Here is a 23,075-nt window from a genome sequence, read left to right as displayed (position 1 = left end):
TTGTCATGTATCATATAAGGATCAATAAAATCCTTACAAACAGGGCACAACTTTTGTTCATGGTAGGTAGAATGCAAAAAAGCCTGTGCTCCATGCTATGAAACAATACCAACTCTGAGGAATTTAAGGTCCATTTGCAGAGAAAAAAAACCCAAAACACAGGTTTTATTTCTCCTATATTGGAAAAACCAAAAGATAGAGCATAAACTGGGCCTTTTAGCACTAGGAAAGCATAAACTCTTGCAGTTGTTGCTACATACATCCTCAAGTTTGGGTGCTACTGATATAATACCCTCCGATTGATTAATTGCCAAAACAGCAATTAACCAAATTGGGGGATAAGGGAAAAGGATCAATTCACTTAGAATAAATCACTTAAAATAAATGTACAACCTTTACTATGTTCTAAGTTATCTGGGAAGGCACAGACTACAGAAAACTAGGAAAGAAAGAGCTTTCCTATTTTTAATAGCACTGAGGCACAGACTCAGAATCCAGGTTAAGGTACCTAGGGCTATAAACAGTTTTAAGACTCTCCATTCCATGTCACAGATACTTAACTCCTTAATGCAACACCCATCTTGATGAAATATAATTTGAGTAGTGTATGCTGATATGCATAATAATTATGACTCCAAGAAAAATATATTTAATATACTCTAAGAGTTTTCTGGAGGCTGCTGCAAAACAAAGAATTTGAAGTAAATAATTATAAAATACAAAAATAAAAAACCAGGTTTTTTTTTCTCCAAATTCCTGGTTTAATAAGGACTTGTTTATTTTGAGAAAAAAGGTCCCAAACATCAGGCTGTTCACAAAAATAACCCACAGTATCAACTTTAGAAAACAAAGACCATTACACTAATTATTCTTCTAGAGGATGCATTTAACATGCCAACTCTCATTCACAAAAATACATTGTTACATTTGTGTTGAACAGCCCCACACTGGACTATTACGTGGGGGATAACACACATACCTCTAACTCAAAGCTGCTCTCAGGTGCTACAACTAAATGAGATTGCCTTTGCAGTTAGGGAAGCAACTACTGAAATCATGTATAAATGGAAAGAACTGTACTCCCTGCATAACAAGAGATTATTATGGAGACAGTTGATAAAAACCATACATCCTTTTTATTGTTAAGTCATAAAGAGGTATCAAAATTAAAAGCAAAAATTACAGGGTAAGACTTAACAAAACTACTAGGAGCGTCAAAGGAAGTGAAAATGGGACTAGGCGCAGGGCAATATGAATTAATGAACATGGGAAGGACAAAGATAGGGAGAACAGTGAGCATGTGCTGAAGATACTAGGGGAGAGGATCTGGTGAAATTTTGATCTTAGACAAGCGCCTAGGTAAAGAAATAATGGGATAAGATTTCTAAACCCCACTATGTGCTTAAGAGTCATCCTCGCCATTGGCGCTGTCTCTGTCATCCTCTCCTTCCTCTGCCTCTTTTTCATCATCCTTGATCAACTCCAGCTGTGAGAAACAGACACAAATAGGATGGAGTTAGAGGCACTCCATGTGTCCCTGGTCCCCCCTCCACCACCTCTTTCTTTCCTTTCCCATGGTTTTCACCTGGTCATCCCCCCGATCTTCATTATCATCATCATCCAGTAGGTCCCCCTCCTCAGCAGAGTCATCTGCACCCCCCTCAGACTCCATCTTCACATTAGTTTCATCTTTCTTCAGGGAGCTGCTGCTCTGCTCCTCTTCAGATTTATCATTCTTCGTCTCTACTGGAGATAAGAAGGACAAGTCTATCTAGAGGAAAGTAATGTCCACAAAATGTAGGCAAGCCCCAATAATAATTGCAGAACCACAACACCTCCCACACAAGTGAGCTTCCCAATCCAAACACCCCAAGTTTCATTTAAAGTTACTTTACAGCCCAGTAGCTGAACATACTTTCAACTATCTTAGGTAACTAAGCAATTTCACACAAAAGAAGAAAGACCTTTTACCTGCTTGTTTACTCTGCTCCTTTTCAATTTTTTCCAGGCTTTCCAGGAGAGAGTCCACTTTTTGTTTTATTTGGGTCAGCTCCTTCTTAATGGCCTGAAGGTCATCTCCTTTCACTTTAATACAAACAGAATCTTAGATTATATTCAAATGGATCAGAATATACCAACTACTACTAGACTACACCAGAAACCAAAAGGAGAACACTGATTTAAATGTTTCTGCTTTAAAAAGACAATCCTAATGCAAAAAACTAAAAACAATACAAATCCTAATATGGAATAAATCTGAATTTAGTATTTTAACTACATAAAGAAATATTTCATTAAGCAGAAAAATGGGTGACTCATTTACCTAAAGGCTTTTTAAAAATTAGCAAGCTGCTGGTGATAGAATATACTCTAGAGTAAGAGTCCTAGGCACAACCTTCATATACTATTTTGATTGTGCAAAAAAAAAGCATAGAAGCTGAATAAATACTTCATTAATTTACCTAATTCAAAACAAGAAGACACCATAAATGCAAAGCTGAAATAATAACACGTACACTTTCCAGACTTAGAAGAAGATCCCCGCTGTCCACTCTTAGAATTGAAGCCACTTTTGCCCCTTCGAGAGGTGTTTCCTGATACACGCTGGCGTTTAGAGGGCACTACAGCCCTAGCAATAGGAGGAGGAGGAGGAACACGTGCTGGGTAACTGTACATCCTATTGGACAAAAAAACAATTCACATTTAAAACCTCAATTACCTGATATATTATTTTTAACACTCCAGCAAGTTTCAAAAAACATTACATATACACATGTATATGTCATGATATGGTTGACTGGCTTTAAGTATTGGAAATAAACTACTTCTATGTTTATTAATAAAATATTTTTTAGTTGTCAGTAAATATTTTTTTAAAAAATTTCTACTTATTTATATGTGGTGCTAAGTTTCTAACCCAAGGACTCACACATGCCAGGCAAACATTCTAACACTGAGCCACAACTCCAGCCCCAGGACTCTTAAAATCAAATGACTCAAACAGAGGTTTTTACTTGTTAGTCAAATTCGTGATGTTTTCAAGTCACAGAAAAATACAAATCATCACAAAAGATCTTAGGTTGAACCACAAAACTGCCAGTGACTTTTTTTTTTTGGTACCAGGGATTGAACTCAAGGGCACTTGACTATTAAGCAAATCCTCAGTACTTTTACTTTTATTTCAAGACAAGGTCTTGCTCAGTGGCTTAGGGCCTCACTTAAGTCGAGGAGGCTAGCTTTGAACTTGTGATCCTCTGCCTCAGCCTACCCAGTCACTGGGATTACAGGCATGCACAACCGCACCTGGCTCTCAGCAACCATTTTTGACCAGTGAAACTCCAAAGCTATTTCTCATGGTTGAAAGAATCACAGAAAAATGCTTTACCTGGATGTCAATAACACTAATATTAAACATGTGACATGAATATGCCACTGTCAAATCAAACTACATTTATGGTAAACTCCATTAATAGCTCCAATCAAAGAGGAAGGTATGATGGCACATGCCAATAACCCCAGTTTATCAGATGGCTGGGGTAGAAGTTGGTAACTTTCAGGCCAGCATGGGAAACTCTTGTGAAATTGTTTCAAACAAAAATCAAAAAATTAATAAATAAACAACAGGGGTGGGGGAATAGATCAGCAGTAGAGCACTTGCTTCACATGTGGCAAGTCTCTGGGTTCAAGCCCCAATACTAACCCCCCAAAAAACTGACACTTTGACATTCCTAAAGAAAAATTTCAACATTCCCACAGCAAACAAAAGAAAAAAACAGCAACAAAAAACACTGCTGGCATGGAACCTGTCAAAATAAAAACGGGAAGTATCTGGATGGTGGAGTGACCCTGAGTTTAATACCCATACCAAAATATCAACAATTAAATAAGAAAACACCAACAACCACCATCAGCCAACTGGTCTGCCTAACTCCAAAGGTTTTAAAGAACAAATGTGATTTATTAAAACCACCCTGTTCTTTTACAAATCACCTATAAGGCCACATCTCCCCGCTACATATCTATGTGATAGTGGCTAATTTTCTGAATACTAACTCCTAGGTGAAGTGAAAATATCAATTTTAGCAAGTACAGTAGCACGTGCTTATAGTTGCAGCTAATGGGGAAGGTATTTACAAATCTAAGGGCAGCATGGACAATTACTGAGATGTCTCAAACAAACAAGAGTTTAGGATGTAATTCAGTGATCTACCACTTGCATCATAATTGCTAGTCCCAGAGAACTAGGAGAATGATGACTGCACACTAAATCTGAAATATGGACACTTAAGTGGTAATATAAAAAAAGGCATGAGTTCGGCACACTCTACAATCTTTAGGCTTAGGAGGTTTAAGGCAGGAGGATTGAGTTCAAAATCAGCCACAGCAAAAGTGAAGCGCTAAGCAACTCAATGAGACCCTGTCTCTAAATAAAATACAAAAATTAGGGCTGGGGATATGGCTCAGTGGTTGAGTGCCCTTGAGTTCAATCCTTGGTCTGCCTCCACCCCAATCTAGGCAAAATAAGATTTAAAAAAAAAAAAAAAAGACATTTTGAAAGAAATCAAAAACTAAATATTTCCCACAGCAAATTTCCAATATGGTTCCCAAATCCCTGGGGCACCAAAATCTCCTTGATTATTAACCCATTTCAATCATTAAACCAAAGTAGTAGAAAACTATAATTAACCTGTTAACAGTAATTGACCCTGTGTACAGTTGCCCTTGCCCATAATTCCAGTGACTTAGGAGTCTAAGGAAGGAGAATTTTAGGTTCAGGGTCAGTGTCAGCAACTCAGTGGGACCCTCAGTAATTTAGCACACTGCTGTCTCAAAACTGAAAAGGCTGGGGTATAACAAGGTTTTAAAGCATGACTGAGTTCAATCCCCAGTAACAAATAATGATAATCATCATCTATACTCTCCTGAATGTTTACTGAATCACCATACCTATTTCGTTTCTTTACAGATAAACAATTTAGGTCATCCTTCATCATGCAACAAGTAAAACTGGTCCACAACCCCTCAACAAAACTGCCAAAATATGCTAACCCATTTTATGAGTATTTGCCTGTAACATGAGAAAATCTTCTCACATATACTTTGAAGTGTTTCTAGTTTATAATACAAAATAAAGGCAATGGGAAAAAGTCTAAGTTCAGTACAGACCGTTCCCCTCTACCAAGTATTGCTAACCAGTAGTTAAATCAGCAGATGCAGACAACACAAAAAACAGGTAATAACAATTTCTCAAGTTTCAAAAGGAGCTCTCTCTCACAAATTTATTTTTCAAATACCATTAATTGTACAATTACTTTTCCCTGAGTACAACTCTGGTTTTACCAAATTTAGTTTAGATATACAACTGAATTCTAATTTCATTTAAACAATAGGAGGTATTAGGGGTTTTTTTCTCACATCCATTATTTTTAATTAACAATGGAAAACTTTCTAGATCAAATTTCTTCCCATATGCTTTTGATTTTCCTGAAAAAGCAAGAGATTTTGAGTCACAATGTCCAGGTTTTAGGAGGTCTAAGAACTGCTTGCACACTGTTGCAAAAAATCTGTGATTGTGGGCTGGGGAGATAGCTCAGTTGGTGGAGTGCTTGTCTCACAAGTGCAAAGCCCTGAGTTCAATCCCCAGTACCCGGGGGGGAAATCTGTGAATGTACTTACAAAAAGATTAAAAATCACAGATGCAGTAATAACAAATCTGGGCATAGTGGCACATGCATACAATCCAAGATACTCCAGAGGCTGGAGAGAATTTCAAATATGAGGCCAACCTGGTTAAGAGACCCTATCTCAAACATTCCATTCAATCTGAGCAATACAAAACCAAATCCAGAAGACTATGTGTTTATTTCTAAGAAAGACACTTTTAATTAGAGGCACCAAAAAAAAGGGTGGGGGAGCATAAATTCAAGAACAGGATGGGAATCTAAAGTATAAGTAGTAAGAGCAAAAGAACAAGTTTCTTCACAATAACTGCACAAATTACTAGGTAAATTAACTACCAATTGATTACAGGAACCTATCTCAAACTCTTTAGATAGGTGTGAGACTCTACAGATACAAACCACTACACTAACTTTGCTTGGCTCCTGCCAATAAACTCCAACTTGAGATAATCTGTTCATTCTATTACTAATTCCTAGTCTACTGTATGTTACACTGCTTATTCAGAAGTTTGTAATTCTTTTGCTAAAACTTATTAGTGGGGGATGGGGATACAGCTCAGTTGGTAGAGCGCTTGCCTCGCAAGCACATGGCCCTGGGTTCACGCCCCAGCACCGCAAAAAACTAAAAATTAAAAAAAATAAATAAAACTTAACTAGTGTATTAAAGGTCTCCTGCTACATGATTCAAGTAAATCTAAAAACCATTAAGTAATTAAGGCATTCAGTAATTATCCTTGCCTGGACATCTCATTCACAAACATTAAACAATGGGGAAAACCTACATGAGTAATTGAAACAGCAAATTTCCAAATCGTTTCTCAAAAGCACAAACTTTCACACAACTATATAGATCATACAACTGCTCAGAAGACTGCAAATTCAACAAATTATAGAATGGAATCACTCAAGAAAAGTAACTCCATAGAACCTACTTTTTGGTCTGTCACTCTCTAAACAACAAAATACATACCATTTACACTGTTATAGGTATTGCTAAGTAATACAGGGAATTTTTAAAAGTATGAAGGTGAAGACTGGGGTATAGTTCACTGAGAGAGCACTGAACTAGCATGCACTGGATTCTGCCCTAGCACCTCATACAGTTTATATGCAAATATCATGCAATTTTATATCAGTGACTTGGGCATACATGGCTCTCCTGTAACCAACCCTCACACTATTACAAGGGGCTATAAATACAAAATTACTTTTCTGAATCCAGATAACATTAATGTACAAGATAATATATCTCTTTAATTCTCAGAGCAGAGCTTTTTACTTTGTTTAAAAAAATGTGCTAAAAATTTCTATGTAACATGTTTAACATAGGTTACATTAAAATGTAAACACAAAACTGTCAAAATGACACAAACCAAACTTTTCATAACATAGTTGGCAGTTTCTTTTTTAAACTGCTGGATTTTTATGATTTATTTCTAAATTAAATGATTCCTAAAGGTTATCCACAAGTATCTGACCATAAAAAACATGTTCTCTTGGTGGAGTCTGGTTAGAACTAAAATGGATAACTGCAAGCCCTCTTTATCTGAAACAAATGGGCTAAGTGGTAAACAAGCACAAGAATAACACAAGGTCAATACAAACTTAATTTTTTTATTGTAATGCCTTGAGATAAAATTTATATACCATTACAACACACCCAAAGTATATTATTCCACAGGTTTTTTTATTCCTGTTTGACATTTTTTTTGTGTGTAACAGATTGAACTCAGGGGCACTCAACCACTGAGCCACATCCCCAGCCCTATTTTGTATTTTGTTTAGAGACAGGGTCTGAGTTGCTTAGCAACTCACTTTTGCTAGGGCTGGTTTTGAACTCAGGAAACTCTTGCCTCAGCCCCCTGCTGCTGGGATTACAGGTATGCACCACCACACCCAGCACATATTTGACTTATAATATATGCAGTTACGGGGAAAAAAAAAAAAAAAAAAAAAAAATCACCACAATCAACTGAACACATTTTCATTATACTAAACAGAAACTCTATACCATTTATCAGTCATTATTCACCTCAGCCAACTAGTAAATCTACTTTGTTTCTATGATTTTACCCATTCTAGACAGTTCATATAAATTCAACCTTACAACGTAGGCTTTTCTCAACTCCTTTTACCAAGCCTTTTTTTTTTTTTTTTTTAAGATTCATCCATGTTATAGCATACATCAGTACTCCATTCTTTATTAGTTTTTAGTTATACATAACACTAGAATGTATTTTGACACATTATACATACATGGAGTACAACGAGTACAAATTTCCATTCTTCTGATTGTACATGGTGAGGGATAACATTGGTCATGCATTCATAAATGAACATAGGAAAGTAATGTCTGATTCATTCTACTAACTTTCCCATTCACATTCCACCTCCCCTACTTTCATTCCCCTTTCTCTAATCAAAAGTACTTCTACTTTTCCCTACTCCCACCTCCTTGTAGCGAGTTAGTATTCACCTATCAGAGAGAACATTGGGCCTAGGGATTCTTGGCTTTGGCTTATTTCACTTAGCAGGATAATCTCAAATTCTGTCCACATACCAGCAAATGCCATCATTTCATTTTCTCTTTATGGCTGAGTAATATTCCATTATGTATACCATAGTTTAGCTACTGTGAACGGATTTGCTATAAACTGATGTGACAGTGTCTACAGTATACGCATTTTAACTCCTTAAGGTATATAACAAGGAGTGGGGTAACTATGTCCAATGGTGGTTATATTCCAAGTTTTCTGAGTAATCTCCATACGGCTTTCCAGAATGGTCAAACAAACTTTAATGAAAATTCTGAACATAGTTAGATCCTCACACCACATAAAAATTACATAAAGGCACAGTGTTTCCATCTACAACCAAGGGAGGGGAGGGGGCCGAATAATCACTCCCCTGTAGGTGTTAAAAACTACTCAAAGATCTAGAAGGGGAATACAACATGCTATCTTCCTACTACAAAGAAAAGGAATCAAAACACATGCATATGTATTCTAGATGTTGCAAATAACCACCTGAGGCAAGAAAACAGTGATTTGGATTCTTGGGAAGGTGTGTAAACAAAAATCTAAATGATTAAAAATTCCCTTGAAAACTTTCTAAGCCAAAAGCACTGGACTATCACGCAGGTTTCTATGGAGTCCTAGCTAGTTCGTCAAACAAGACAGTGGTAAGAAAGGAAATCCCACTGTCTGGCACTCTGGCCCCCTCATACTCCCAGTGGTTTAGGAGGATGAGGCAGGAGGATTGAAAGCCAGCCTCAGCAACAGTGAGGTGCTAAGCTACCGAGTGAGACCCCATCTCTAAATAAAATACAAAAAGTAGGGCTGAGGATGTGGCTCAGTCTAGTGCCCTGGGTATCGACCTCCGGTACTGCTGCCCCTCTGCAAAAGAAAGGAAGACACAAGCACCATGGCTTTGTTTTCATAAAGGTTTACTTCTATGGTGACAGCATTTCCCAGTAGTAAGTAACCACAGTGGTTTCTCACAATGTTCTAAAACCACTCTTCTGCAGGGTGCAGTGAAGACACCTCTGTACCAACCACTCAGGAGGCTAACGCCAGACAGTCACAGATTCAAAGCCAGGCTGAGCAACTTAGCAAGACCCTAAGAAAATTAAAAAAGGGTTGGGCTGGAGACTAGGCTTAGTGGTTGAGGAACCCTGGGTTCAATTCCCAGTCCCTGTCCCACAAAAAGTCCTAACATTAAACTTCCATTTGTGACTAAGGACCCTTTTGCAAAATTATGTATTTCAAACTGTCAGCATGGTTCCATTGTACTTTTGTTCTTTTTATTTACAGAGACTTACAAATTGAGTGGCATTCCCAGTCATTTTGATGGGTGTCACCAAAGTACCTAGACTGACCTTGAACTATGATCTTCCTGCCTCTGTGTCCATAGCTGATGGGTATTGCAGGCATTTGCCATGAGGCCTGGGACAATTTTTATTTTATAAAAAGTGAAAACTGTAAAATATTTATGAAGTTTATACACCACATCATTTGGCATGATGGTACACACCTATAATCCCAGCAGCTTGGGAGGTACAATCAAGACAACAGTGAAGCCAGCCTCAGCAATTCAGCAAGACCCTAAGCAGCTTAGGTAGACCTGGTCTCTAAATAAGATATATATACACCCCATTCTTTCAAACATTGTTATTTAATAAAACCAAACCAGCAGAATACGTTTTAATTTAAAGATTAAATTCCTTATGAGGATTTGTCGACAAAAACATCTGTTTGTGAGTGTGGATGAGAGGGTGACTACAAGGGGCCCTAATTACACAATGTTTGAGGGAGATTTAGAATGATTTCTATCTCGATTATATTGATGCTTATATGATTATGAATTCTATGAACCAAGTTTTATTTCAAAATTATAGGCCTGGTGCCATGGCACAAGCCTGTGATTCCAGTTGTTCCCCAGGCTGAGGCAAGATAATCACATGTTCAAAGTGAGCCTCTGCAACATAGCAAGGTCCTAATGCAAAATAAAAGTAAAAAGGGCTAGGGAAGTAGTTCAGTGGTAAAGCACCTTTGGATTCCCTGGTGTGTGTATTTATATCTTGTCTCCAATTTATGCCTCCCCATTTGTAATTCAAATCTTAATTTCTTCTACTACCACTGAAGCATATTACTGAACTATAAACAGAATGTCTGACACACTTCACCCCTCTACCCTTTGAACATATTTTCACAAACTTTCCACAATGTTTCCTGCTTATTTTGTTAATCCCCTCATCCTTTTTTCCTTCTTTTGGTATTAGGGATTGAACCCAGAGGTGCTACATCCCAGCCTTTTTTAATATGAGAAGTGTCTCATTAAGTTGCTTAGTACCTCAAATTGGTGATACTGTTCTCAAACTAATGATCCTCCTCCTGGAGTTTCTTGAGTCACTGGGATTAAAGGTGTGGGCCACTGCACCTAGCCTCTTTTCAGCATTCTAAAATCAACTTAGCACATTCATTCTCATTTTCCCTATCATTAACAGTAGTACTGCTGCAGGGTGCAGTGGTGCACCTGTAAACCCAGAAGTTCTGGAGGCTGGGGCAGAAGAATTCAAAGTTCAAAGCCAGACTCAGCAAAAGTGAGGTACTAAACACTTAGTGACACCCTGTACTGCTGTCTCTTACTCATCCAATGCCATGGTTTATTAACAAAGCTATAAACAGATCACCCCCTGAACCTGATTTTAAAAACTGTCTACTAAACAAATCTACAAAAGGATGTCTAAAAAGTAAGTTAAAATTTACATTTCCACATGATCTTTGACAGTCAACCTTCATCCTACTTCTGAATTCTCAGGTTTCAAGATGAATAAACAAATGTCAGTGCTATCTTCAATATCCAACTACTTTTCTCCATTCCTGTTACCACGACTTGCGTCCCACCCAAAAAGCCCTCTTGCCTAGATTAATTCTATTAGCCACTTATTACCTATAATAAGAGTGATCTTTTAAAAAATATGTATGTGTGTGTGTTGGTACTGTGGTGGTTAGTTTTTTGATTTTTTTTTTTCAAATGAGGATTGAACTCAGGGGCACTCCACACTGAGCTACATCTCCAGGCCTATTTTGGATTTTATTTAGAGACAGGGTCTCACTGAGATGCTTAGCCCCTCACCATTGTTGAAGCTGGCTTTCAACTCGTGATCCTTCTGATTCAGCCTCCTAAGTTGCTGGGATTAAAGGTGTGAGCCACCAGGTTCATCAGTACTGGGGACTGAACCCAAAGAGCCACTAACAACTGAGCAACAACACCCACCCCTTTAAAAAAAAAAAATTATATATATAATATATATAATATATATATGTAATATATATATAATATATTATAATATATATATTATATATATAATATTATATATATATTATATATATATATAATTTTTTTTTTTTGACAGGGTCTTACTGAGTTGCTTAAGCCTCCTTAAGTTGCTGAGGCTGGCTTTGAACCTGATATTCTCCCGTCTCAGCCACCCCCAAGTCACTGGGATTACAAGTGTGCGCCATTGTGTCTGACTTGTAAAAATATTTTGAAGACTCTTCTATTGTTCTACTCGAAACTTTTCCATGTTTTCCAGCCTCATTGGGAATAAAAAGCTAAGGACATACCATGTGTTAATGTGCTCTCTACGACTTAACTTCTGTATTCTTTTAGAACCATAAAAATATTTGTTGAGTAAAATAAGTGACTTTTCTAAACAGTCTTTTAGGAAAAATTTAGCACAAACTGCAATGAACAACACATAATAAACTGAACACTACATAGCTGGAATGTCAGCAGGGCTGGCATTCTTATTTTCTAACTTGATGAAGACTACTGGGAGGGACTTTCCCCTGGGGGAGGGGATCAGACAAAAACTGACTATGTAAATATACTAAAAAACCAGAATCCCTTTAAAGTCATTTATTAAAATCTTGTGCCTATGATATAAGTGACTGAGGGCAGCTGAAACATGTTCTCTCGCTGTAAGGAAACCAAAAATGCAAACTTCTACATGGGTGCTTTTGTACTCCGTAATTCTACCCTCCTTAATGAACACTGCTAATTCCAAACATTAATAGCACACTTATCACTGTAAGGTAATAACAAAAGCTCCTAGAAAAGAAAAAATCATGTTAATTGAACAAGTATATTCTATTTTGTGGATTCACTTCTTTGATTCATTTCTTCAGCTTATAAACACATATCACCGTACCTATCAAACAGGTACTATCTACTTCTCATTTCTTTGCAAGTAACAATGGTTTCCTTAATACTTTCAATATTCCTTATAAGCTTTGATTTACAACTGAAAGCTAGAGATAGGGAGTGTAGCAAAATGGTAGTAGAGAGCTTCCCTAGCATGCAACAAGGCCCTGATTAGATCCCCACCACAAAACAAAAAATAAAACTGCAGCCTAGATTTTTAAATTTCCTACTCAAAATCCAGGCTTTAGTTTATCACTTTTAAGTGACAACTTCTCAACTCTGAATCCTGTAAGTATAAGTACTCTAGACATGCACAATATACAGACTATTTATGTTTTCATAGAAAGATATAATGGATAGCACTGCTCTAGTTTATGTCCAATCATCTCAAAAGCTAGCTGTGTTTATAATTTATTCTCTGTAACAAAATCAAAATTCTTATGAATTCTATTAAGTGTTCTCAATACAAATGGATAGTTATACAACGCCTCTCCTCATCACAAAGCAGGACGGCGAAATAAGTTGGAAAGAAAAATAAAAGCTTTAAAAAAAAAAATGCCATTATGGAGGCTGGGGAGATAGCTCAGTCAGTACAGTGCTTGCCTTGTAAGCACAAGGCCCTGGGTTCAATCCCCATCACCGCCCCCCCCCCCAAAAAAGCCATTACGAAATATTCTATCCAGATACTTCTATCCAGAAGATAAACAATTTGTATTTGTCTGTGTTTCACAAAGCAGAGGCAAGAAGACTAGAAGTAAAAAGACAGCCTCAGTAAGATGAAGAGGCCCTTTCTTAAAAATACAAATGGCTGGCAATGTAGTTCGGGGTTACAGGGCTCCTGGGTTCAATTTCCAGTACCAAAAAGACAAAGAAAGGAGGGGTTGGGGATATAACTCAGTTCATACAGTGCTTGCCTGTCAAACACAAGGCCCCTAGGTTCAATCTTCAGCACCCCACAAGAAGAGGAGTGGGGAAAGGATCTGAATACATTTGTAAAGAGATAAACTGGTGTACGGACATAAAATAAGACTCAATATCTTTAGTTGAGAAATGTCAAATCAAAATCACAATGAAACCACATGGTGCCTATAATCTCAAGCAACTGGTTCACAACTGAGGAAACAACCCCAATGCTTAATAACTGATAAATGGATAAACAAAATGGTATTATTCATACAATGGAATTCAGTAATAAATAAAAGCAATGGAAGGCTGGGGTTGCTGCTCAGTGGGAAAGCACTTGCCTTACGTGAGGCACTGGGTTTGATACTCAGCACTGCATAATAAATAAAGGCATAAAAATAAATAAATAAAAGGAATGGAATGTACCCATGCAAGATTCAACATGGGTAAACACCAAAATGTTTTATTCAAGGAGTGAAAAACAGAAGTTTACGAGAAAAGACATACATTATCCTTTGTACATCAAGGTCCAAAATAGGCATGTCTATGGATTATTGGTTTCTTTAGGCCTAAGAGTAGGGAGGGAAAAAAATTGACTAATAAGCACAGATTTACTGGGGATAACAAAATGGTCTAAAATTAGGCCATGGTCATATTTGCAGAAATGTATATATTAAACAAACCATATATAGTTTAATTTAAAGGTGTGTGGTATGTTTCCTAATATCTCAAAAAAGCTAACTTAAGAGGGTGGGGGGAGTAGCACCAGTCAGATACAGTACTCCCAGCAACTTATGAGAGCCTGAGGAAACAGGAATACAATTTTGAAGCCAGACTGAGCAACTTAGGGAGAAGCTGTCTCAATATAAAAACAAAAAGGGCTGGGGATGTGGCCAAGTGATTAAGCCTTCCTGGGTCTAATCACCAATACGAAAAAAAATTAATACCAAAGAAGTTGTCAAAGACTACCTGGATGAGGACTGCCCTGGAATTAGATAAGTAAGTAAGTAGAATAACTCAGAGTCACAGTATTTTCTCATTCAGACTCAAAAGTTTGTCCTTCAAAGAATTATATCCCATATAATGAAAAGGAGCGTAGCACAAAATATAAAAAGGAAACTAGAGGCTGGGGTTGTTTCAGTGGCAGAGTACTTGCCTAGCATACTGAGGCACTGGGTTTGATTCTCAGCACTGCATATAAATAAGTAAGTAAATAAAGGTCCCAGCAACAACTGAAAAAAATACATATAAAAAAATGAAACTAGCCTAAAAAAAGAATGCTAAGTGAAAGAACGAACATTACTATCAAAACTCAAAGTCCATTAAAAACAGGTATACATTTAATGTATCTATACTAATCTACGTCATCATCTAAAATTCTATTCGGGTTCACATTACACAATGAACCAAGCCAGAAATGGTGGCATGGAGCCTGTAATCCCAGTGACTTGGAAAACTGAGGCAGGAGGATTATAGCTCAGTGGTAGAGCATCCCTGGGTTCAATCCTCTGTACCAAAAAATACATAATAAAAAATAAATGAAAAAGAAGCAGGCAACCAACAGTAGTACTGAGTAATTACAAATATTCCCCAAACTCTCTTCTCCATCTATTTAAAAACCCTAAAGTTCTCTAATGCATGACATTACAAAGTTGTCCCAATTTCCCAAAATTTCAAATTATGTATCTCAGTGCTCTTCACAGATATAAAAACCATCACTCAAGTCCAGCACTGCACAAGATTATCAGAATAAAGGTGGTTCTTCCACCCATATTCTGTTTTGACTTTTTAACTTTTGTCTGTCTAGAACAAACTAGCAATTCAAATATTACTCTATGCCAGGCATATAGCCAGATGCTGTGATTCACCGCTGTAATCCCAGAGACAAGAAAGGCTGACAGAAGGAACAAAACCAGTCTCAGCAACTTAATGAGACCTGGTCTCCCAAAGAGAGAGAGACAGAGAGACAGAAAGACACACACACACACACACACACACACACACAGATCGTGCATGGTGGTGCATGACTGCAATCCCAATTCCAGCTACTCAGGAGGCTGAGGATCACGATCACTTTTTCTTTTTTAATTTTTCTTAGTTGTAGATTAACACAATACCTTTGTTTTATTTATTTTTAGGTGGTGCCAAGGATCAGACCGAGTGCCTTATATGTGCTAGGCAAGGGCTCTACCACTGAGCTACAACTACAGACTGGATCACAATTTTGAGGACAGCATAGGCCAATTTAGAAGGCCCTTCCTAAAATTTTTAAAACTTTAAAAAGCGCTAAGGATTTACTTCAGTTATAAAACAGCCCTGTGGTCAATTCCCAGAATGGGAGTGTGTGGAGGGTGACATTTTCCCTCTTTTGTGTATCTTGCATTTTCAACTTTCATCACAACTAGTTTTCTTTGCTGGCAACCAATACACTAGAGCAAAATCTATCAGTTTTTCCCCAATAGTTGGACAACTCTTCAAAGACAACCTCTCTTCCTGTATCCATTAACCTCATAACTTGCCACCTAATCATAAAATAAAAATCTTAGCTTTTCATTACTTTCCCTATAAGCACCTGCTATCTTTAACCTGATCAATCACATCAAGATTGATTCAGATTATCTTCGGTCTTTTGTCCATTCCTACGTTTAGACAACCATTTTCTCCAAGTTTCATTTTTCTAGCCATGCAATTATTTCTAAGATGTCAATTCCTGCAACATCTTGACATGTCAACATTTCTTTCAAAAGATAGCTTGACTGCTCCCTAACACAACATGAACCCTCAATTCTTAGAGGTATTCCCTCACCTTCTCCTCCTAAAAACTTAATCTCAAAGGCCAACTTCAAATGTAGTCATATGTGAAAGTATTCTAGGCAAGCTCCATAACTTTAACAGAGATAGATAGATGGCCTGTATTCATTTCAGTTTTTTCTTCAAAGTTTAATAAACTGTTTGCTATGTGTGCTGCTGGAGGATAAACCCAGGGCCTACAGCACACTGGAACACAAGCACTTTACCACAGAGTTGCACCCAACCTCTGAATTCCACCCCCTACCATGTTTTTTCATTTGGTTCTAATGATTGAACCAAAGGCCACTGAACCACAAATCATATTCACTTTTTAAATTTGAGCCAGGTTCTCTCTAAGTAGCTCAGGACAGCCTCAAATTATAATCCTCCTATCTTTGCCTCCAGACACTGGACTATAGGTCTGAGGTGGGCCACCACACCTGGGAAAACCTGCGAATTCTTAGTGTAGTTGGTCTATTACTGATGTGCTGGCATAATGTAATAACTTAACATTCCAGGCACTTATACATTATTATTATATGCCATAAATAATAATTGCTGTTATTTAGAGAGTACTCAAAAGAACTGAAACCAAAATCATCTGGAACCAGGGTCTTTTGCTGACCACGTTTGTTTATCCTGTTCTCAGATATCATACTAGAAATCCTCTCCTTCAAACCTAATATACTACTCTATCATACTTCCTGGTTCCACCAAGTTCTCCAAGAAAAAAAGAATCAGAATTACTCTGCACATAACTGAATTAATTTTTTTTTTCAATTCAGGATCCTTTCATCATTTGGAATCTTTTAACTCAGTGGTATCTAAAAAAGTTCTGCAGTATCACCACTAATTTAAGAACTAGTATGGGTATTCAGCTTCTAAATGAAAAGTTGGGGACACGACATGTCTGATTTTTTTACAAAAATGTACATGGTCTTGTAAGAAAAGAAACAGGTCAAGACAAGTCCCAATACATGGAGGAAAAAAAAAATTGGTAGATTGCTCTCCTAGCATGTGTAAAGTCCTGTGTTGGACTCTGAACATTTAAAAACTTTTATTTCTTAAGCATCATATTTTTATTGCAAACACTATTGGAATGACATTTAATATGCATTGAGGAAAAAAAAAATTTAAAGTGAATTGCCTGAAATGACTAAAAAGCACTTTAATGAAACTGGTCTTATTAAGAAAACTTTTTCTGCACTAAGTGTTGTCACAACAATTTTCAAATTGCACAGTCTATTCTGTAATCCTTACTGCCAAAGATACTGGTACTTGGAATTACCCAGGGGTGCATTACCTCTGGGCCACGTTCCCACCCTTTTATTTTTTGAGACAGGGTCTTGCTAAATTGTTTATAGTGCGTTCTGAGCTGCTGAGCTGGTCTAGAACTTTTGATCCTCATGCTTCACCTTCCTGAGTTGTTGGGATTACAGGAGTTCAGCTCATCTTTAGATAGAAATACCCATATGTATATGCACAAAGATATCTATATGTAAATCTTAGAAATGACATCAATATTTATTTCAATGTTAAAAGGTACTTTAGGCTCTTGTAACTAACGCAAAAAGAATAATGAACTGGTATGACAGCTAGCAGCAAGGAGTCTATATCAGGAGACACTGTGACATAGAAATTTGCCATATACTGGAAATCTATGCATCGAAGAACTTACAGAGCTGCAAGCTAAGTAAGTTACTGAAGTAACTTAATCAATATGGTGACAGTTCTAATCTATATTTTTAGTGGAAAATGAAACTTCCTAATAAAAATCACTTAGGTATATGATCACTAAAGTGTTAAGATAAAGTATAGAACAGGTAATACCAAAATCAATAACCATACTGCACTGTAACATTAAGTGTACAATGCATCCCAGGTACTCTCAGAAAACAGCATAATATTAAGTGATTAACATTTTTTTGAAATACTGAGGATTGAATTCAGGGTCTAGGACATGCCAGACAAGCATTCTTAGTAAACTTCATCCCCAGTATTATATATTAGGACTCATTTATGTTTTGAACTTTTGATTACTCTCCAGTTTAAAGTTTTGGGCTGAAGTTGTAGCTCAGTGGCAAAGCACTGCCTAGCATGTGTGAGGCACTAGGATCGATCATCAGCACCCCATAAAAATAAATAAAGGTATTCTTTCCATCTACAACTAATTTGAAAAATAAAAATTTAGTGTTTGGAATACTTGACCACTCAATCATGAAAACAACCACATCACAAATTGTTAACTGACCTAAACAAAATGCAATGTTAAACTACCTACTTTCTAATTGATAAACTAGAAGTATCTCCATGCAAAATCCTTACACTCTCATAGTTCCTATCAAAACGGTAGGCCATTCATAATTAAAGGACAAAATATTATGCCTCCTCTCCCATCTACACCAATGAAGAGGGAAAATAAAAACCTAAATCTAATAAATCCTTTAGACTGATCTACTAATTCTCAGGAAATCCACAAGGCAAAAGAATACAAAATAAAGTGTATGAAGTTTGATCTGTAGAAAACTGATCAGGGTACTGGATGACATTATGTGGCAACTCATTATTCTATTCTCATTTACACATATTTGATATATATTTTGCAAAGTGAACTGTTCCACAGTTATAAAGAGAAAAAATGAATTTGCCATTTACAAAACTATTTTTTGATAGAACCCAGGGTTCTTATGCTCAATCGCTAACATATATCAAAGACCTGAATCTATACACCTAATTTCCCAGCTACTTGAGAGGTGGAGGTAGGAAAGTACAAAGATGTCATGAGTCCTCCCTAAGCAACCCTGCAAGAGCTTATATAAAAATACTAGGGCTGGGGAGATAGCTCAGCTGGTAGAGTGCTTGCCTTGGCAGCACAAGGCCCTGAGTTCAATCCCCAGTACCACAAAAAAATAAAATAAAAATACTAAATAAAATAAAAACAGGAGTTCAATCCCCAATTAAAAAATAAAAGTATCTTCAGAATGGTTTACATTTCTCCAAAGAGATTCCCCATCAATTCCTATACAACCAAATATTTCTGAGATTCTATTTAACCTATTATTTCCCAGATAACCATTCACCTATAAAATACGCCACATTCCACACTAAGGGTACACTCTTCACCATTTTTTACACATCTACTTTATAAAACAGAGGTTGAATTCCCCAATATAAGTCACCAACACATGGCTGTCATTGCAAAGTCTTGAATGAACATGTTCATTTCCCTATCAAAAACCTAAGCACTCTAGTGAAATCAGTTCATCAAGTATTACCTAGTGGCTACATCAGTCATCAGAAACCTTTTCCTATTGGCTGAATGGAAGAATATTAAAAGTATGAAGGAGAGATTATCTAAAAGCTTATTTAAAAAACTGAAGAGTAGGACCATCAATCATTATGATTAAGTAGCAAATATAAGAAACCTAAAAATATTTCTGCATACATATGATTTCTATACCACTCCCTGCAGCCTACCTCTACTCTTAAATAATTTTTCCAAATACCTCACATAGAGCAATGGTTTTCAGACTTAAGTTATTTATAGTGGGATAATTTGAAGTTTATCCACCTCATGAAGAAAAGTGATAAGTAATGGGTACAATGGCATGCGACTATACTTCCCGCAGGAGGATTACTAAATTCCAGGCCAGACTTTATTAAAATAAAAAATAAGGGCTTAGAGATGTGGCTCAGTGGCTAAGCACCTAGTGGTTAAATCTCCATTACCCCCTCCTCCACAAGGACAATCAATCATCATTATGAAGGTATAAACTGTACCACTGCTAAAATTTTCTGAATGACAAGACTGAGTCCAAAACATCTCTGAAATCCTATCAAAATATTCTAGGATTTTCTTAAAAACAATCATGACATAGACACACTGTAATAATTACAGAAATAAAGCCATTTCTTCATTCTTTTATTACTGCCAGTAATGACTGAACAACATGTTTGGAAGCTTTAAAAAAAAAAAAAAAAAAATAGCAGGGGCTGGGGGTATGGCTCAGTTGGTAGAGTGCCTGCCTCGCGTGCACAAGGTCCTGGGTTCGATCCCCAGCACAGCCAAAAAATAAAATAAAAAAGTAAAATAAAATAAAATAAAATTCCTGGTGTGAGCATTTAGAATGCAAGTAATTAGGGGCTGGGGAGATAGCTCAGTCAGCAGAGTAATTGTAATTAATTAGTGCAAGTAATTAGCGTGTGCATTAAGAGGGGCTATTTAAAAACAATTCATCAGGTTTTAATGTCTTCAAATCACTTAACCAGTGATTACAGTTTTGGGTGTGCTGTTGACTCCTATACCTTGTATGAACTCAGATCAAATAAGTATTTCTCTTCCCTAATATAGGAATTACTTAAATGCTCCATAAAAGGAGAGACAAATCTATCAAAACTGTTACATATATTTAGATCAATTATCAGTGTTTAGAAATGCTCTAGTTTGTTTGATTTTGGTTTTTTGTTGTTCTGGGGATTGAGCCCTTGGGGGGTTCCACTCCAGTCTTTTATATTTTTTATTTTGAGACATGGTTTCACTAAGCCGCCACAGTTGAATGAACTCCCAAGTCTCCTACCTCAGTCTACCAAGTAGCTGGTATTACAGGTGTGCACTACCATGCCAGCTTAATAATCAGAACACTGGCATTTTCAAATGCAAAAAGTAGTATGCTCCACACTGTATAATTTAAAGGACATCTGTATATGTATCATAGTATACATCATTTCTTTGCATATACTACAGAAGTTTGATCTATAGAAAACTTCTACAGATGATACTTTTAGTATGAAAGCTAAAATCAGCATGTCAATGTGAATACATTTTAAGTATATCCTTCCATTCCCTGACAGGAAAGTCCTACACTAATTTTAAATCTTACACTTCTTTTTATAAAAGGTTACTGAGCAAGACAAAAAAATTCATCATTGAAAGCCATACATAAACTGGTTCTATCCTTCATTTTCATTGTTATTCACTGACTCCCACAAAGATTAATGCTGTTCTGAAAGTACCAAAAGAAATCTTAATTATTCCAACAGTCTTGCCTTTTAGAACTGTATCATATATCAACAACAAAAAAAAACTTTAACTCCTATAACAGTTTAAACTGTTCATTCTTGTTATGATGCTTATATTATATTTTTTATTAGTTCATTTGTTAAAAGTACACTTTACGATTTTTAAAAAACTTTTTGAAAACACCTAATAATTTTGCTTTGATCTCCTAACAAAATGACTGATCCTTTAAAATCAATAATATGTTTCTCTACCAAGTATACTTGGCAATTGAGGTGAAGTTGTTTCATTTTATATTGATGGAAAAGGAGCATTTGTTCAAAACCGCTATTCATTACTACAAAATAAAAACAAAATGGTTTTTACAGTAATTAAGAAAACAAAAGAACCTTCAACATACCTGTCATAATAATCACGTTGAAAATCATAGTCCAAGTCAAAAGAGGAGCTGAAAAATAAATACCAAAGGAGATTAATTTGGAGCTATTGAAGTTAATTTATTACAGCAGATGGGGGAAAAACATGCCAAATAAAACATAACAAATAGACTTTTTAAATTAGCATAAAATTATCCCAAATAATCCAAACAATGAATCACTAAATTGCAAACATTTCAGACCACTGCATAAACAGAGGTCAAATCAGTAATGCCAACATATAACATTATTAGCTAAAACAAGAACACTGAACAGTACAATAGTAAGTAAAACTTATAACACTATCCTTCCCTTTAATATTTCCCAGTTTCTTTGAACTTGAGTAATTACTGAAAGGTTTTAAATCATGCTATAAATACAAAAGTACTCTTTAATTGCAAAAACATCAGGATTTCTAATAAATTCTCTAGGAAACGGGCAAAAGGAAGGTATATTAACATAAATAAAGAATTACATTTCTACTAATAAAAACATTACAATAAACCCTCCCCACATCCAGAAAACAGATAGAGAAGATGCCCATTGATGGACACAATGCAGTTATAAATAATAAAGTTCCGGACCTGAGTAGAGGGGACGGAGAAGGGTGTTCTGGTACTGACCCGTACATCTCCGCTGCAGATCGTTTCACACCTGCTTTTCCTCTGTTCACTTTTGGCTCTGCAGCCAGATTAATATCTGAAAAACACAAAACAAAAAGAAAAAACTCAATGACAACTCTGGTTGTTAAAGAATTCACAAACTGAAGTTTGTTTGTTTGTTTGTTTGTTTTGGGTGGTGCTAGGGATCCAACCCAGTGCCTTGACTCTACCAACTGAGCTATCTACCCAGCCCCTCAAACTGAAGTTTTTGGAAATACAACCTTATCAATCAATAAAGATCTAACATTGTCTCAATCTTGCCTTCCCATATAAAAAAGGTACATAAAAGGCTGTGATTCAGACTTTCGTACTTTATGCTCTGTTGTATACCAAACATGTAATGTCTTATATTATTCAGACATTACATTAAGTATACCTTTAGCAATCTCTACCTTCAGCTCCAACTTTAAAACTCAACTCCTCTAATAAGGAATGGGTGAATTACAAGAGATAAAATATCAGGGCACAAAATAATATAGTTGAAGTATGGCACTTTCAAATCATCCAAAGTTAAATTTTTATATCCCTTACAAATGAGATCAGCTGAACACTTCTATAAAATGTTCTCATTAGTAGATGGTATTCACAATTGACTGCTTCAGTAAACAACCTTTACCCCAATGACGAAAGTAAAAATAACAAAAATAGTTTTAAACATTTTTTCTTTGTTGATGGATCTTTATTTTTATTTATTTATATGCGGTGCTGAGAATCAAACCAGTGCCTCACACATGCTAGGTGAGTGATGTACCACTGAGTCACAACCGCATTCCCCTAAATACAATTTTTAAAAGATATACCTGACGACCCAGCTACTTTGTCACCCATTGTCCAACAGAGAGATCGCTTCTCTCCCTTATTCTAACAGAAAAACCAATTAACCAAAAGCCAGCTTTCT

The 23,075-nt window shown here is 36.4% G+C and overlaps 1 protein-coding gene across 13 annotated transcripts in view; it reads right to left on the bottom strand.

The window, feature by feature from the left end:
• Positions 1–1,117: 1,117 nt before the first annotated feature.
• Positions 1,118–23,075, bottom strand: part of HNRNPC (heterogeneous nuclear ribonucleoprotein C) — a 56,726-nt gene continuing 34,768 nt past the window's right edge. For 8 of the 13 annotated variants that reach the window (XM_079128711.1, XM_079128710.1, XM_079128705.1 and 5 more), the window contains 6 exons: positions 22,100–22,214; positions 21,500–21,547; positions 2,517–2,677; positions 1,972–2,085; positions 1,586–1,767; positions 1,118–1,486 (listed from right to left, as the gene is read on the bottom strand). In XM_079128711.1, coding sequence (XP_078984837.1) covers positions 1,403–1,486; positions 1,586–1,767; positions 1,972–2,085; positions 2,517–2,677; positions 21,500–21,547; positions 22,100–22,214 — 704 coding nt within the window. In that variant the 3' untranslated portion in view covers positions 1,118–1,402. The remainder of the gene's footprint in view (positions 1,487–1,585; positions 1,768–1,971; positions 2,086–2,516; positions 2,678–21,499; positions 21,548–22,099; positions 22,215–23,075) is intronic. The other 5 variants (XM_079128717.1, XM_079128706.1, XM_079128707.1 and 2 more) reach the window with 5 other exon arrangements.

The sequence above is a fragment of the Sciurus vulgaris genome (genome assembly GCF_902686455.1).
Source record: "Sciurus vulgaris genome assembly, chromosome: 2".
NCBI classification, from domain to species: domain Eukaryota; kingdom Metazoa; phylum Chordata; class Mammalia; order Rodentia; family Sciuridae; genus Sciurus; species Sciurus vulgaris.
The sequence above is the reverse complement of the archived record's forward strand: the minus strand, read 5'-3'. Positions and strand labels throughout refer to the sequence as shown.